At 33.4% G+C, this 16,716-nt stretch overlaps 2 protein-coding genes across 2 annotated transcripts; one reads left to right on the plus strand and one right to left on the minus strand.

Moving 5' to 3' along the window:
* Positions 1-2,234: 2,234 nt before the first annotated feature.
* Positions 2,235-3,485, minus strand: LOTGIDRAFT_232592 (hypothetical protein). The gene is made up of 2 exons (XM_009057466.1): positions 3,315-3,485; positions 2,235-2,898 (listed from the first exon to the last, which is right to left on the minus strand). Exons 1-2 carry the CDS (start codon positions 3,443-3,445, stop codon positions 2,253-2,255), a joined length of 777 nt encoding a protein of 258 aa, XP_009055714.1. The 5' UTR covers positions 3,446-3,485; the 3' UTR covers positions 2,235-2,252.
* Positions 3,486-12,617: 9,132 nt separating this feature from the next.
* LOTGIDRAFT_161616 (hypothetical protein) lies at positions 12,618-16,345 on the plus strand (the record flags this gene model as incomplete). Its single annotated transcript, XM_009057467.1, has 7 exons — positions 12,618-12,692; positions 13,025-13,126; positions 13,473-13,625; positions 13,928-14,046; positions 14,434-14,572; positions 14,997-15,126; positions 16,254-16,345. 7 exons carry the CDS (start codon positions 12,618-12,620, stop codon positions 16,343-16,345), a joined length of 810 nt encoding a protein of 269 aa, XP_009055715.1.
* Positions 16,346-16,716: the final 371 nt, after the last annotated feature.

The raw sequence follows: 16,716 nt of genomic DNA on the forward strand, positions 1-16,716 counted from the left end.
TATGTCTATAAGACATTTTACTCAGTTTGCAATTTGCAGCTTTGCAATTTCTTATATACAAATATTTTTTGGATCAAACTTTTGTACTCTTGATGTTTTAGGGTTTTTGTTCTTCTACTGGAAACTTTCAACTGATATAGGCCTATTTTTGCGTACTTTACATGGAACCGTGTAACAGAAATTGATAAAATTTAAAGAAGAAAACATTGGCCTAATCCAGACTTGTGTTCCCAAAGTGTTTTACGCACGAGTGGGTGATTGACAAGCAACGCAAGATTCGGTTTTCATCTCGCAGACGACGACGAAGAAAGTGAGACGTCACCTGTTATCATTTATCTTTCGAAAACTTGTAATGCCGCCATTCTAGGCGTGTTCACGTGACCTATAATCTCGCGAGAATACTAATTACCACGAGAGATGAAAGGAAGGCTGACCTGTGAGGGCTGTATTTGTTGTTTAAATGGTATTTTTATGAGTTAAATGTAACTGATAGGAAAGAGAGGTTGATAGAAGATAAACAATATTAAATGATAAATTCACTATTAGTTAACAATTAGTTAAAGTCTTAATTACTTCCTTGTGAAGTTTGGAGACATAAATGAAAACGGTCTCAGATAAATCAACCAAGCCCTTTTGAATGAAGAGGAGGATTGGGCATCTAGTTCCCATTTTAATTTGTCCCCATATATCCCTCTTTGAATGTACAGGGTCTACTACAGTTTGTGTCCAATCGGCCAATCTGCCAGTCGATACATGTTTCAAATATCCCAAAGGGTCTCGGTGGCTCATTGGGTGAAGCGATTGCCAACTAACCTAAAGGTCTATATTTGAAACTTGCTTAATGTTGCTGTCCCGGCAAAAGTTCCCCCATTGCACACTGCGTTTCATTTTTCGTTGTCATTGTGGAGAGCCTATTAGTGGCGGCAGTATAGGGGTACAGATTACAATTACAGGTTTCGGTCTCGGACATTCTACAAAGCTCCCCCCCCCCCCCCTCCCCCCCCCCTTTACCATTAAATCAGTATTCCGCAGTAGCAGTTGATTGGCACTGCCTTTGGAGCATGTCTACTACGTGGCAACAAACTGTATTTGCCAATTATGTGAAATTATCTAATACGACCCATAAACCTCATTAATGTTAGAATTCTTTTAAAAAAATATTTTGATGAATTGTGTGTTTGTTGAAATTTGAAACAATTCACGTGTTTTCATCCAAACATAACAATCTCAAATTATGTAGAAACATTGGTGGTTTTGGATGTTTGAAGACAAACTGAGTTCTACCATTTCAAGATTTCATTACTGTTTTGTTATATTGTTTGACATTCTAGAAACATAGAATGTTATTTCATAGTAGCGTTTTGCTGGTAATTACTTTAAATACTTTCATCCTTTTTTGACTCGATTTTCCACCAAATAATTATATCGGATTGTATCACAGAACGAAACTGAATGAAGCCGAACTTAGCCAAACGAAACAACTCGATCTTCCGAGGTACTTGTAAAAAGTAAGAAAGAGACACAGTCGTTTATATATTTTTTTTATTATTAATTATCCAAGAATGTGATATCGGTGTAGAAAAAGTATGTCAAAAAGCATGAGTTCCTTCGTGGAATTTACACAGTTCTTGTTCAAGTAGTATATTAACTCAAGCATATCTCAGAACATTTCCTTAACATTTTCAAATATGCTTAGGAAGGCATATCACTTGCTTTTTACTTAATCATCGAAGCTTTGAATTGAATTAGGTTTAATTTGATCCAGAAAACTTTTTTGTTAAACATATACTTGAAACCATAGGCCTGAAACCCACTCTCAAATCCTTTAGATATTTGTGGATAGATTTTTTTAAAGTTGTGTTGATTGAAATATTGATTTTATTACACGATCTTTTCGTCACTCTGTTAGCAGTTAATTCAATATTATATTGCAACAATAACAACACGACGTATTTCATTCTTATCAGTTAATAATAAATTGTAGAGATTCATAAGGATCCTTTCTACAAGCTGAAGTCATGTAGAGATTCTTACACTCTGACTGCTTGGCTACAGTCTGTCCTCAATTACTGTTGAACATGCATTTGTGGAAGGACTATAATTGAAGGAAAAAGCCGACTTTTAAGCTAGTTTCCACTGGGCAAAACCGATAACCCCTCTTTTTGCGTTCAGCAATTTATCGGGTACCAAATGTAAGTTAGCTGAAAGCTATCTTTGGTACAAAACAAGACACAGAATAATTTATTTTTTATTTAGTGATTGTTGTAATATTGTCCTAATTTATTTAAAGAGGCAGATTCTCCATTTAATAAATCCCAGTGGGAATATTTATTAGCCCTCTCTCTGGTACAAAACCAGGCATATCTTTCAACATACGGTGAGCTCTCTAGTCTGGGTATGATTTGCTTCATAAAGTTGAGATCTTGGTCAGCGTTAGAAGCATGAATACAGGCGAATTCTGTTAACCAGATCTTTTTGTTGTATTTATGGTAAAATTTATTTATCATGTCCATGATTTGGTTTGGTTGACAATTGTACGAATGTAAGGCTAATCTGTCCACTCGACAGTTATGACAGGCTTTGAAGAATCGATCAAACCAATGATAGCAGGAATTGGGGAAATTATCGCAACTTGTTGGAGCTGGTGATACTAGAATCTTTCCATGTGCCTTCTGTTCGATCTGTGGCCAGAGCTCAGCAGCTCGTTCCGGGGATAACTTGAAATGACCGTTGGTGTATACGTTTGGTTCGTTGAAGCCCAGGATATGTTTAGCATTGGATGGTGGGTTGAAAGAATGTACGTCAGATTCGTGGGTACACATTGGTACATATTCCCCTCTCACTCGTTTAGCACAATGATACATGGTGTCTTTGTTAAAATTATCATGCCAGTTGTACCTATAGGAATAAATCAAATCTGATATAACAAACAACTAAATCTAAATGAAATCAATGAGGATATCAGAAGAATACGATCTATACCATCCATCCCTTTATAGGCTTAATGGTATAAAAAAAATGGCAAATAATATACTAAAATTGATGTCAGTGCCTCTAAGGAGTAGCCTACACTGGAACCTTCATTTTATAAGAGCTATCAAGGTATATTTGTGGTTATATGCATGGTTTGCAGGGAGCAGTACATGTATATTCAAGGATAACTGATTGATCCTGAAATCGACAGAGTTGACCTTTAAGCCTTGCTTTTTCTACATGTTATAACATTTAGTGGAGTTACCAACAGGAATATAAAACCGCGAAAGAAATATTCAGTTTTGTAATTTAATAAGATTTGGACTGTATTTTGTACTTACCACCATGTGGAAGAAGACAAAGCATGAGTATCACCACATTTATATCTAGCTCCACACAATCCAAAACCCTTTTTAGGACTTCCGGTAACAGCAGAAACCACCAACAGTACCACAACCACAATTCTGAGCATGATTGCTCCAATTGAGTTCTAGCAGTTTAAAGGATTTGTTCTTAAGATTTATTCAATCTGATTTTGACTTAGCGTTTTATAGTTTTTCTAAAAAAAAGTAGATCAAGGTTATAGTTGAGGTCAGCGAGATTTGAGATTGGAACATCTGTACCTATCACAACCTTGACTTTTATTAAGCAGAAAAATATAGATTAGAATAGCCTAACCTTTTAATAACAATAAGGGGCGTTTCCCTGAATCATTGCGTTAGGGAGCGAGTTGGGGAAACAGAATGCCAAGGACTCACGTAAAATGATAAGAAACTTGAAAGTAAGGGAGGGGGGGGGGGGGGCCTTTACAACCTATTTATATATAAATAGATACGGTCCAGTATTGGGTTGGTGTTAAATCCCAACCACTCAAACACGCCGACGAGCCTAATCGGAAGTTAAAATTCAACGGATCGCAATTGCTGACTACAACCGGTCAAGCGGGAGTTAACCAGGAACAATTATTTATCATATATTTCCATAAAAAGGGTGGAATTGGGTCTATTGACTGGGGAGGAGGGGGGAGGAGGGGGAGGTAGAGGGGGGTTATGAATGAGGACAATTTCAAATTGTTGTTGGTTTGTATTTGTTATGACAAAATCTTTTCTACAAGACGCAGTATTCTGGGTACAAAGATATAAATTAAAAACTAATTTACATATTTGAAAATCTTCACGTTCTTGGATAAAAATATGAATATGAACTGACGGTATTAGTAATAATATTTTATGTGATATGACATACTCGATCTTATCAAAGTGGTTAAAATTCTTTATATACAAAACTCTTGTCACTTTCAGTGTGTGGAAATTTAGATCGGCATTGTTTCTTTATTTCTATAATCCTTTGATTGATATTTGTGTAAAATTTTTCCATCAATATAAATTTCAATTGTCATATATAATTTTACACAATAAAATATTTTCACTGTTGAAACAGTGCTCAATACATCAATTGTAGAGTGATATAGAAATACCACTGTTAAAATAGTGCTCAATGCATCAATTGTAGAGTAATATAGAAATATCTCTGTAAAAATAGTGCTCAATACATCAATTATAGAGCAAAATAGAAATATCTCTGTTAAAATAGAGCCCAATACATCAACAGTAGAGTGATAGGGCCTATAGAAATACCACTATTAAAATAGTGCTCAATACATCAATATTTGTATATAGCTTCAAATCGGCATTGTTTATCTACTTCCACAATCATATGAAACGTATTTGAATGTTGTTAATTAAACCTTCTGATTGGTCAATTCCGTATAAATCAATAACCAATGGTTGTTCTGAAATATGTAGTTTTCTTTTTTTAAATTATGATCTTTCCATTAAATTGCATTAATTTTGTTGAAGACAACGTTGAAACCGAAAACCGAATATAGAATAACAAGTGAAGTAAATAAAGAATATGATTTCTTTCCAATCGTAGTTTGACAAGACAATATGTTAACTCTGTGTATAGAGTGCATGGAACCTTTTATTAATTCGTGGTTCACTAATGTTGACATTCTGATTACAATGTAGATCAGGAAGTTTCTGTCCTTGTTTTCTAACAACAAAATCAAAAACATTGAAAAATTTTTATTTGGGTTATGATAGCCTACTATAGTCTGATAAATTAGCTTAATTCTATTCACATTCAGGATTAATTTGGTTCTAACAAGTACTACATACATCAATATTTATCGGATGGACCAAGTTAATATTAAAAACGTTCATGGTTCATTGACACAATATCAATTGCTGTAGAACGCTATAACTTCAATACAATCAATTATAACTTATAATAAAATTAAACTATTTTCGATGTGATGTTAGGATGAAGTCGAATGAATCTAACGCATCCTGAACGCATCACATTAAGATCTACTCCTGCATTCGATTAAAAATATATCACATTTGTATCTCTTTCAGTCAATGTATTTAATATGGTTATAGCTCTGCCTTTCATCGTGTATAATCTTCTATAGAATTACAAAATAAACCCCATGGAACCGTAATAAAGAGTGGTGTATAATTCCCAATGTTTGTTTGTTCAATACTGGATTATTGCCCCTGACTGTTTGATATTCTCATTAAGCTGATCCTTTCTCTGTAATAATCTGGGTAATTTTCAGTGAAATTTCAATCAATCTGCGGAGATTTTGAGTTTTCATTAGTGGACACAAATATAAGGATGACGGGCATAAATAAGTAACTTGCAACGTTTCGACTACGATACTCTGGTCATTATCAAACACTCACAGTACTTCTAAATTACTAATGTCCCTCAAAGAAGTCGTTTCAGGTTTCCACTTAGAGCACCCTTACATGCTGTTGGAAAAAGGATTCAGGACACATTGATATCTGTTCACTATCATCGGTCTGTGACAATGATACAGGTCCAAACGGACGGATGTTTTTTCATCAAACACTGCTCAATACCGTTCAATGATTTTTGCGAAGGAATCATTAATATTTTTATACTGAAGGGAAATTTAAGCCTATTTTGTCGGCATTTAATTTGAGGATTTCATCAAGCAAATCAACTAAATTGTGTTAATGAAAATTGTTATAATCTTTATACAGTCAGCCTAGTGAACAAAATTTTTGTCAATTTTTAAGAATAACTAATGATTTTTTTTTGAAAATCTTCCCTGGATTTCACGCGCGGAATGTTAAAGTTGGTCAAGAGAGTCAAGTCAATAAACATCTGTCCTCAGTCGGTATTCTCTTCTCTATTCTCAACTTTATCACAATTTTATCTCGAAAAAAGCAAAATGTTCGTTAAATTCACATAAATTACATACAACCTTAATGATAAAAACAGAACGGGACTCAAGTAACCATAGCGACCTACTAGTTTACCTCAGTCAGATTTTACACTTTTTTCTGTGTTTTTCCAAAATAACACGTCGCTAGTGCTTTATGATTATTCGTTTTTTTATCTACAATGGCTTATTTTAGAGCAAATCAAGCGAACAACGAGAGAAACATCGACAAAATCGTGAGCTGCTAGGGTGAAAAAATCTTATGTTGAAATGTTTTTATTTTGACGAAATGAGTGCAATTAATGCCAGCACTTTGGGATATTGAAAATTATTTTGTATTCCAATATATGCTGTGAAACTACACAGAACCTTCGACTAGATGTTCCGGCAGCATTTGAAACCCTTTTATTCTCCACATCGAACCAACTAAATTCCATTTCTTCGACCCCTTTGGCATCGTGGTGGAAATTTAGTTATGTTGGTTTACTTTCGGAAACCGTACCAGACATTACATCGGAACGTAGCGGTAGTTGCATGCATGGAAATACCCAAGTTGAAATTTGTAGAAATATAGGAATAATTTCATGGTTTATGAAAAAAGTAAGATATCAGCCCTGTTGAATTCCCAGTTGCCATGACCTCATTGGTTACGGGGCGGTTCCAGTAAATTATACGTCATCTCGAGATGGGAGTATAGAGTGATATGATTGGTCGAGACGTTACTATGGTAACAAGAAACAGTGAGTAAGTACAGATTAGATGAAGCATGAAGAAATAATGGATAAGATTAGAGAGTTGATGTAGAAATGGTGGTTTAAATCCTCTATATATCATAGTAATAGTGGAGTATAATAGAGATAAAGTATGGTCCATCCGGTACACCAAATTACACTATAGTATGTTTTATAACAGATCATGCTGCATGAAGACATTCAAGGTGGTCTTTGGCATTGTTTATGGACAAACTTCTCCGCTGGCATGGTTGCCTTCCCATCCTTACTTTCAGATAACATGTATTAAAACAGAAGATACAGCAATAAGGCGATCTGTGACATTTTGCAACTAAACTCGGTTTCAAATCAACCAAGACAGTAAGCACTAAGATGTTTCTAGAACGTAAGCCTACTGATGTAAGCTTCAAATAGCCTGAACTTTCCGAGGTTACTTCCGGTTACTTTCAACATGATGACGTGAAGGCACTCAGAACAGAAAAGCATAGAATGGCATTGAATGGGTGAACCTTTCATTAATCCATACACTCGTGGAGACAATAGTATTCACCAAAGATTTCATTACTCCAGTTCCTAGTCTTTCTGTCGTCTCCAACTATTATTTGTAAAAACTGAGGTCGACAAATGAGAAAGTAAGTTGTGATATTAAAATGAATCTGACACAAGACTGACTACCTACTGTGATAATTTCTATCATTCTGTTATATTCATCTAGTAACCAGGCGAGCAATCAAACTTAACCTCCCGTTTGGCGCCAAATTTTTCTTCACGATCCAATTCAGCTGTTTTTATCCTTGATTACCTTGACTCCGGGGACTCGTCATAATTCTACTTTATGTATCAAATTCATTTTTTTTGACTAGAGATATTAGGTCAGCTCTTTTCCATATAGCCGCATAATTTTGACATAGAAGGCACTTCCGACTGAGTTTCATTTACCAGAACCGAGGAGGTGATAGTGGCTATAGTCCTTGTTCTCAATGCATCAAAACATTCAGAAAACGTAAAAAGTGTTGGGGTATTTTTAATTATGGTATGAACCAATATATCCTATGGAATTTCTTTATTCAAACGATATCTAAAATATGTCAACAGAAATGTAAGAATCTCCTTTCCTTTTGTAAAAAAAAAACCCAGTTTATACTGTGTAATCCAACAACCTAGTAGAGGAACAACCAATTCAGCCCGGCACTCTAAAATCTTGAATAAGTTTACAACATTGGACATAAAACTGAAACTTGGCTTCTGGTCAGAACTGACGTCTACTAGAGAAGTCAAAAGTGTTACAATCCCTACTCAGTTCCATTCTTAAATCCTTAATTTTATTGCAATAATGTACGTAACACTGGAACTTACTGACTGTGAAGTGTTTCGGACGAACCCCTGAACCTTGCTACCCTACAAACCTCGTCAGATCCGACGTCTACTTAGAAAGTCTATATTACCACCCCTTCTTTCTGAATTTTGATTCACCTAATGATGATAAATACTCGTCAGTAATTACTGAATAATTTCTCAATTTAACTGAAATTCCACCTGTAAACTTACAATTCATTCATTTGTCAAATTTCTGTCAAGAGAAGAATGTTCTCGGTGTCAATAAGAAAGTTGATGAATTTATTTTCTAAGATTGATGAAGTTAAAGATTGAAATGGTCAGGTGTAGAGAAGTTTGAAAGTTTTTATTGGAAGATTTATTTAACATGTCTTGTAGATAATTTATCATTATAGATAGATAGAATTTACCAGTTTCACAATATTCATACAAAAACACATATAGATATAATTTCACTCGTTACATTTAGAATATTCAAAAATAAGAAAAAAAGAAAACACATATACATACAAAATATACCAATTACCATCAAAATATTGAAACGATAATACATTTTGTATAATTATAAGAACATTTCGGATATAAATTAACCAGTACACATTAGATACTCGAAAAGATCGTATACAAATTAATTAGATTTCGAATTTCCATTAAAAAAACACGTTTTATATAAATATAAGAACACATCTAGATATAAGAAAGACGATATGAAAATAATAACAGATATACGTACAAAACAAAACACATTTTTCCTCGAGAAAGAAATATCATTTTTAGAAAGATAGTAGAAATCGAAAATCTACTATTCGATAAATCAATTACTCGAAAATATCATTCTGGAGTAAGACAAGGTGACGCCATTGGTCCTTTTCTACTCAATATTGTTATTGATAATTTTTTTATTTGCTACAAAAAGGGTAAGGTGGCTGTTATAGTCAAGTTATAAGACGAATCCCGTAATATCTTGATTGTGAAGATGGGATTTATCTATGACTTTGAATACTATAAAACTAGAAATTTTCCGTTTGAGGACTTCAACAATTTAATACAATAAATAACAACTTAATTCAGATTTTATCAGAATTTCTTTGAATCTCGTAAAATCTTTTTCTCCGTTCTTTTAAGACAAGTTTACGAGGAGAGTTTGTCTTGTTGATTTCAAACTTCAATCGTTTATCAGACACAGAACTTTCTTAGATAAAATCAGAGAAATAAATTCTGGAGAAAAAATATAAAAGTTTGAAGAAAATAAATATGTTTATAAAAGTGAAATGAATCTGTCAACAAACTACTCCAATATACCGACATATGTTCTACTTCTTTAACTTGATTGGAAAGCCGGCACCACAATTCTTGACAATATTCAAACACAAGATATGTTGGTGTTTTTCATCCTCAATTATAATCACTCAGGGTATGTTTAGACCTGTAGGTAAAATGGTGTATTGACTAAAGGGGCCACCACACCATGATGATAACATGTTGCGTATGGTTGTGAATAAGAATAGCGGTTATAAGATTCGAACGCAACTCTTTTGCAACTGAGTCGTGAGTTGCGTGCGACGTGCCACTATTATTATTCCCAACCATGGGCAACTGATAATCGCTATGGCGTGAGGGTCCCTTTAATCTGATTTGTCTTACCAAGATACAACACTCAGTGTTAATTAATTTCAACAGAGTTCAGATTGAACCAGAAATAAAAACAAACTTCTGTAAGATATATTAACATTTTCAACATAGAAATATTTAACTTGGGGTTCAACAAGGATGCCATTTTGCTCCGTGCTTTTTCATCGTATGAACAAATGACAATAAGTTGGTTGAAACCTTTATAGGGCGATAGATTTGTGAATTGAATATTTCCACGGGATTCGTCAAGGATTATATTTTACCTCGAGCTTCTGCTATGTGTGAACTTTTTAAAAATCACCCCTAAGCAACCAAATTAATGTTACATGATGTGTTTTTGTTTTCCATTATAATGTGTCAACGTTTTTTCATTATACTCTGTAGTAAAAATATTTTAAGAATAATAATGTAAATTCTGAGAGAGAGAAATGTTAAAATAATGCCAGTCAATGGAGTAAAACGGACCATGAAAAACAGTAATGTCTCCATTTACTAGTAAATATCTTCTTGTTTTAGCTTACAAAACATATTTTGATGTAAACAAATAGCTTTCTATATGGGAACTGTTCGCTGATGTAAACAAAACAGAGGGTTCATTGGCTACCAAAATAACATACAAATACAGAACTAGTAATATCTATAGTTTGTCCAGCCTTCATTACATTTTTACAAAAGTATGTAATATTCAATGTTCGATTATCATTTATTGGGAATACTTTATTGAAAAAAAGATACCCTCGAACACTTGGAAAATCAAAGACAGAATTATTAGAATTACTATGTAAAATTCTGGAAAAAATTCCAATATGCACATGCTTTTAGAACTATTGTAACACACTATAATATAAGTAATATCTCGAGGGGAAATTGTTTAGTTGTATAAATGGAATTGGTTGGTTGTCGGAATATTTTCAGGGGTCCGGGGGGTGGGGTCCATTTTGTCCCCCTGTAGCTACGGGCCTAATTATAAATATAGCTTGACATTGTGAAGATAGGTCGTGTTTAATTTTCAATACTCAGTGAAAACTAATGAATTCAGCTGAACATGTGTCATTCAAGGTTTGTTAACCTGAGTTCAACCAAAACCAATTAAAATTCATTACGTGTTAATTGTCTTCATGACATTACATATTCATTATATTACTGTAAACCGCAATGTTCTCACCTGCTCATGTCGTATTTGGTAAAGGCCTTTGGAAACCGCGGTGGGTGGCTCAGTGAGTTCTACGCTTGCTCGTGAAACTATAGGTCCAGGGTTCGCTTCTGCGGCCTCAGAACAACTTGTCTTGCATCCTTTTTTTTTTCAAAGTGATACTCCTTCCATGATTTTGCTAACATAAATACAGACATTCGTGTTTCATTTTTTATTAAAATTAAATTATGGAAGAAACGTTTCTGTAACCAGATTTTTTTCGGAACTGGTGAATTTTAGCAAAGTATCCCAGCTCGAGCATGACCAGACAAAACAGTCGTCAAATTGATATCGAGAAGAATTTTTGATGAAATTATTATTATTATTGGAAGGTTGACTTCATTTTGAACTCATTAACCAGTGCAGTAATGAAATTATATATCAAACTGTACTGATATTACTGTGAGTTAAACCTCGAGTAATTATAAATATTATATTTGAGATATTATTAATATTTTCTTATATTATAGATAGAAAATTAAAGAAAACCCACGTGTACTATAATAACGATCCGAACAGCCTATTAAAATAAAAAAAATTACTTTATCAATGTCATATTAATAATATTAAAAGCCTATTATAAATATTAGAAATATTAAAACAGAACCTGAATCATGTTGTTACTCAGAGTTTCACGTTATGGGATCTTCAGACATCTCACCAATTTCAGCCTGCGTCCCTATCGGGGTTTGGCAAATAGTATATATTTCCATGTCTGCACTTCTTGTAAATAATATATTAATAATATTAAAAATATAAAATTTAAGAAAACGCAAGTTTTAACGATCCATAATCCGAAATCCAGTTTATCACTACATTGGAAGCAGCAAATGAACAAAATATAAGAAAAATGCCCAAAATTATAATTAGAAGTGGCCTATCGGTTGCATGATTGTATGTGGCTGGTACATTAGGCTAATAGGTTAATTCCTATAGGTCTAAATAAACTTTGTGTGCGTTTTGATTAAAGTTGCAATCGTGATAAGGGAGATAACTACATTTTCCAGTACACAAACAAAAATCCTTCAATCAAGCATAAAATTAAGAATTAGACATTAGGTTTGTAAAAAGTTACTCATCATATCGATAAGATCAATCTTTTAAGAGGTCCTATAACTTTGATACGAGAAAAAAAAGTTAGCCTACGCTTTTTTTTTAATTTCAGTATAGCTTTAATGTCAATGAAATACTGGATAATCGAATAGTTATTGTGGGTTATCTTCCCTTTTCTATAGCAGACAGAAAATCAATTTTATTTCCTATTCACTTCACATTTCTCAATAAAATGGAAAGCCAGGAAAGCGAACAGAGCTTGAGTTTTCAAGAAAAACTGGATCTTATTGACAATGAACTCCATAAGTTACATATGTTTTGTGTGAAATCGGGATACAGCCCCGATCAGATACAAAAATTCACTGAACCTTTCAATGAAAAATTGAGAGAAGTCAGTCGTACAAAATGGAAAAAGAGATTGATAAGTGCCCTCTTGTTTGTTGCGATGTCGTATGTTTTATTTCAATTTGACCCTGTCGAAAAGTTTGTGTCAACTGTTGGAAGAAGGGCTGCTATACACGTAAGTTATGGTGATTTGATACAGTGACAGTGGAATAGCTCTGTTAGTAGCACGTTGGATTGTCGTCTTCTAGGCAATTAGGTGGCATGGGTTTGAATCCTCCTCAAGATTAAAGAAAAATTCTGACACCTTTGCCAGTGCATCCAATAGTGGGCCCAGTGTCGGCTTTTACCCCCTAACAAATCAGAAGCTTTTTGTCAGATGGCTAACCCTTATCTAGTATCTATCTTATGATTATGGTTTAAACATATTGCTAGTCTAAGGCAACTTCATGTCTCTATTATACTTGCATTAATGCTGTATGCTTCAACTAAGTTTTCATTTCTTTTCAGATTTTACCAATATTTGACTGGACAAAGTTCTATGAGTCGAATTGTTTGGTGTCAAATCCATTACATGAAAGTCAATCAGAGCTGAAATTGGAAGACTGCAATGTAAGTAGGCAACCTTGTAAATCAAATAGTCTGTTAGTGTCCTCCTCATATCAACTATCACCTTCACATTAAGTGAAAGGTGCCTCTGCATTCAGAAAGCTATTAATGATGGTATGACGAATTCACACTTGTACAACTAGCCCCTGAAGAGGCCAAGGCAGTTTGGAAGTGCACATCAGATCAAAGATGTTCTAAAAGAAAGTTCTTCCGTTCATACTTAATTTAATGATATTCAGATTAAGCACGTTTAAATTATGGTAATTTTGTAAAATAGTAGATGGAATCAAATTCAGTTTGATTTACGATAATTTTGTAAAAATTTCTTTCTTTCTTTATTTTAAAACAGATCTGTGAAAGTGTGAACAAGATTGAAAGAATAAAAGATATAACAGAAGCGAAGTTAGTAAATAAATACCTAAAACAAGATAGACCAGTTATAGTTCAAGATGGTTTAAAACAAAATGATATCAGTAAATTTACTGTGGATTTTCTAACCAAGGTGGGTGCATATCTTCATGTGTTTAGCTTAATTTAATAATTTGTATGTGATAATTTGAAATCTTTGCATGTTTATATATATGTTGTGTTCAGACTGGCTCTGCCAACAGCTTGTTTAGTGCTCATTGTGAACCCATTGTTGTGATTTGTGATTGTTTATGCCTTGTGATACCTAAGGTTTCTGTCAATTTTGTTGAAGTTTAAACAGTAAGATAATTGAGAAAAGGGTACCAGTACCAGTTCTTTTTGATCTGTATATTTCTTATCCTTTTAAATAACAATTAAGCCATGTTTTTTTTTTAGATATTTGAAGACAGTATGTTTGAAGGTTGTGAATTTACCAGTAATGTAAAAGTTGGAGGTCATAGGTCCTTCTTGAAACAGGTCAATGCTGGCGAACATGAACATTATTTTGCCTACTGGTAAGTTTTATACATTTCATATCACAATCTCAATAAAATATGAATATGGATGTTTTGTTTTTCATCTGTTAGTGACTCCACTTGCCATCCGTGATCTGACAATCTCCTGTTCTGTGTCAAGTAATATTCAACCAATCAAATACTTTCTTGAATTAAAGATTTCCTTACTATATTTAAGGAAGTGTTAGAAACATTGACTTGTATTATAAGCCGAATTTCAGCAGTTTTCTTCATTGGACAGATTTGTTTAGATGAATTATAACTGTTGGTGCTATCAGGTCAAAATTCCAGAGGACACTATTGGAAATATTTAGTACCGACCTGAAACTATATTATAAAGTAGATGCTGACTAACAAATAATAGTTCTCTAATTCTGCTTTTTTTAGGAGAAATTGTTTTGAAGAGCCTGCTAAAGAATTTAGATTTTATTTTAAAAAACCTTATTTCTTTTCCTCTGTGGTGGAATTGATAGATACCAATTGGGTTTATATAGCTAAAAATTACACAGCCAAATCATCAAAACCTGTAAGTAATATAGTTTGTTTAGAAAACATCACCAAGCATTGTCTTAAAAAGAGGTTAATATTTAACCAAGATTAGAACTTGCAATCACCATTTGATTGACATAACCAAGCAAACAACTACATTTAAAGTTTCCAATTCTCTAACTGATTGTGCCTTAGAAACAGTGGCATAATATTTTAAGTGAAAATTAAGCCCTCAAAATGTGCAAAATTCATCCCAGGCCAACTGAAAGGTTGGCTTCTGGGGCCCTCGAGCAGCCTCATGGGGCATTGGCCGTTTAGACTTACATTTTTGCCCCAATAACCCCCCGCCATCCCCTTCCCTTCAGACTTTTTCTAGGTACGCTCCTGTACAGAATCCCAGAGCATATTTACTGCAATCTTCTATCCAATATATTATAAATTTCTGGTTTTATTTTTGCAAGATATTAATAGAAGGGCCAGTGATTATGTTAATGCAGATGAAGGGAAGTGTAGATATAGTGTTAATACCTGATAAATTATGTTCTGATATCTGCTCTGAAGTCACACAGACTTTACATGAAGGAGAAATTTGTAAGTTGTAATTTTGTCTTCTCATAAAGAGGGTATTGTACAGCATATTGACTTTGTCCTGATGAGGATTGAATACCCAAAACATGTGTATCTTCAGCATGAGACAAGTTCTAGTCAATTTGATTAACAATTTCAATTGAAACGTCTATATATTCTGCTTTTAATATGGTTGTTCATCCATATTGTGTGAATCCTGGTTTGCCATTTAGATTGATTGGATGTCTGACTTGTTTAAAACTAATTTGCTCGCATAATAAAATCAATCAATAGAACCTGCTGCTATGGGCATATGTTACCTTATCTTCTTAAATTTACATGTTAAGAGATATACATGTGTACAGTGTACATGCTAAGAGTGCTTAGTAAGTTTGGTATAGAAAGAGAATAAGTGAGGTATGGCCTGGCAAGGTTCCCTCATTGTGTACTGCATGATGTTGACTGTGTTTAAAGTAAAGTACAATAGCGATAATAGAACATGAGAATTAACAAGGAATTTAGAAATGTGACAATTTAGCTACTAGACAGCCATTAAATTATCATCTGAGAAATGTTATTAAACGCTTCAGTGAATTCTAACAAGGGCAATAACTCTGTTGGACAGGACATATTGATTTAACGTCAAACCATTATGAAGATTGACATAATCTAATATCAATTTATATTGATCACTATTGATTTCTTGTTTCTAAATAGATAAAAACCTGTCACTTTTAAATTGGCTGAGAAACGAGAAAATTGAATTGCCAATTAAATATCCAGCCTACACGATATCACTGAGTTTAGGACAATCTGAAACTAACACTTTTTGTATTCACTGCATTTGTAACAAAAGAAATGGAATTTTGTTGGTTTTGTGAATAAAATTGACTAACAATTCCGGTCCAATTTTCAGTCTGACTTCTGTGGTTCCGGCTATCAAAACAATTTTATGACTAGATGATAACTTCACTATTCGTTATTCTTATTTGTTAATTTGAAAGTGATGTCATATTTTGTCAAGGTTTTCTAGAATAAAAAGATCCACAATCATCAATCGGGATATCAGATTAATGCAAAGGGAAAGTACCCAATACTCATACAAAGACAAAATAGAAATCCTCTTTAAATCTAACTATTATCTATTTCAGTATTATTAACAGATTTTCTATGGTTGATAGATTATTACCCTAGAGGTACTGGTGAAAGCATTGGTATTGGTGTAACAGCTAGTTTTGACTGATTCTTGAACAAAGAGCACCTTCTAATACCTTGACATCATTAAACACTTTTCTCATTTCAAAAAGGTTTTTTAAATTTTAATATTTTTTATGAAATCCTGCTTTCTAAATCTTGGCAATCTTTTCTAATCTTATACGGTAATTTATAGAATATTTTAGAGTTATTTTACGATGGTATATTTGTGGTTGTGATGTTTTTGTTTTATTATAAATATTTGTTATTTATTGTATATTGTAAAAATAATCTAAATGTCAGTGTTCTTTAATAAATCTATATACTTAAATTAAACCTGGCTCACTTTCATCCACAGAGTAAGGCAAATAGTCAGTGAAAATCAAGGTACATTTCGATATAGGGTACAAGTCAATGTTT

The sequence above is a fragment of the Lottia gigantea genome (genome assembly GCF_000327385.1).
Source record: "Lottia gigantea unplaced genomic scaffold LOTGIsca_30, whole genome shotgun sequence".
NCBI classification, from domain to species: domain Eukaryota; kingdom Metazoa; phylum Mollusca; class Gastropoda; family Lottiidae; genus Lottia; species Lottia gigantea.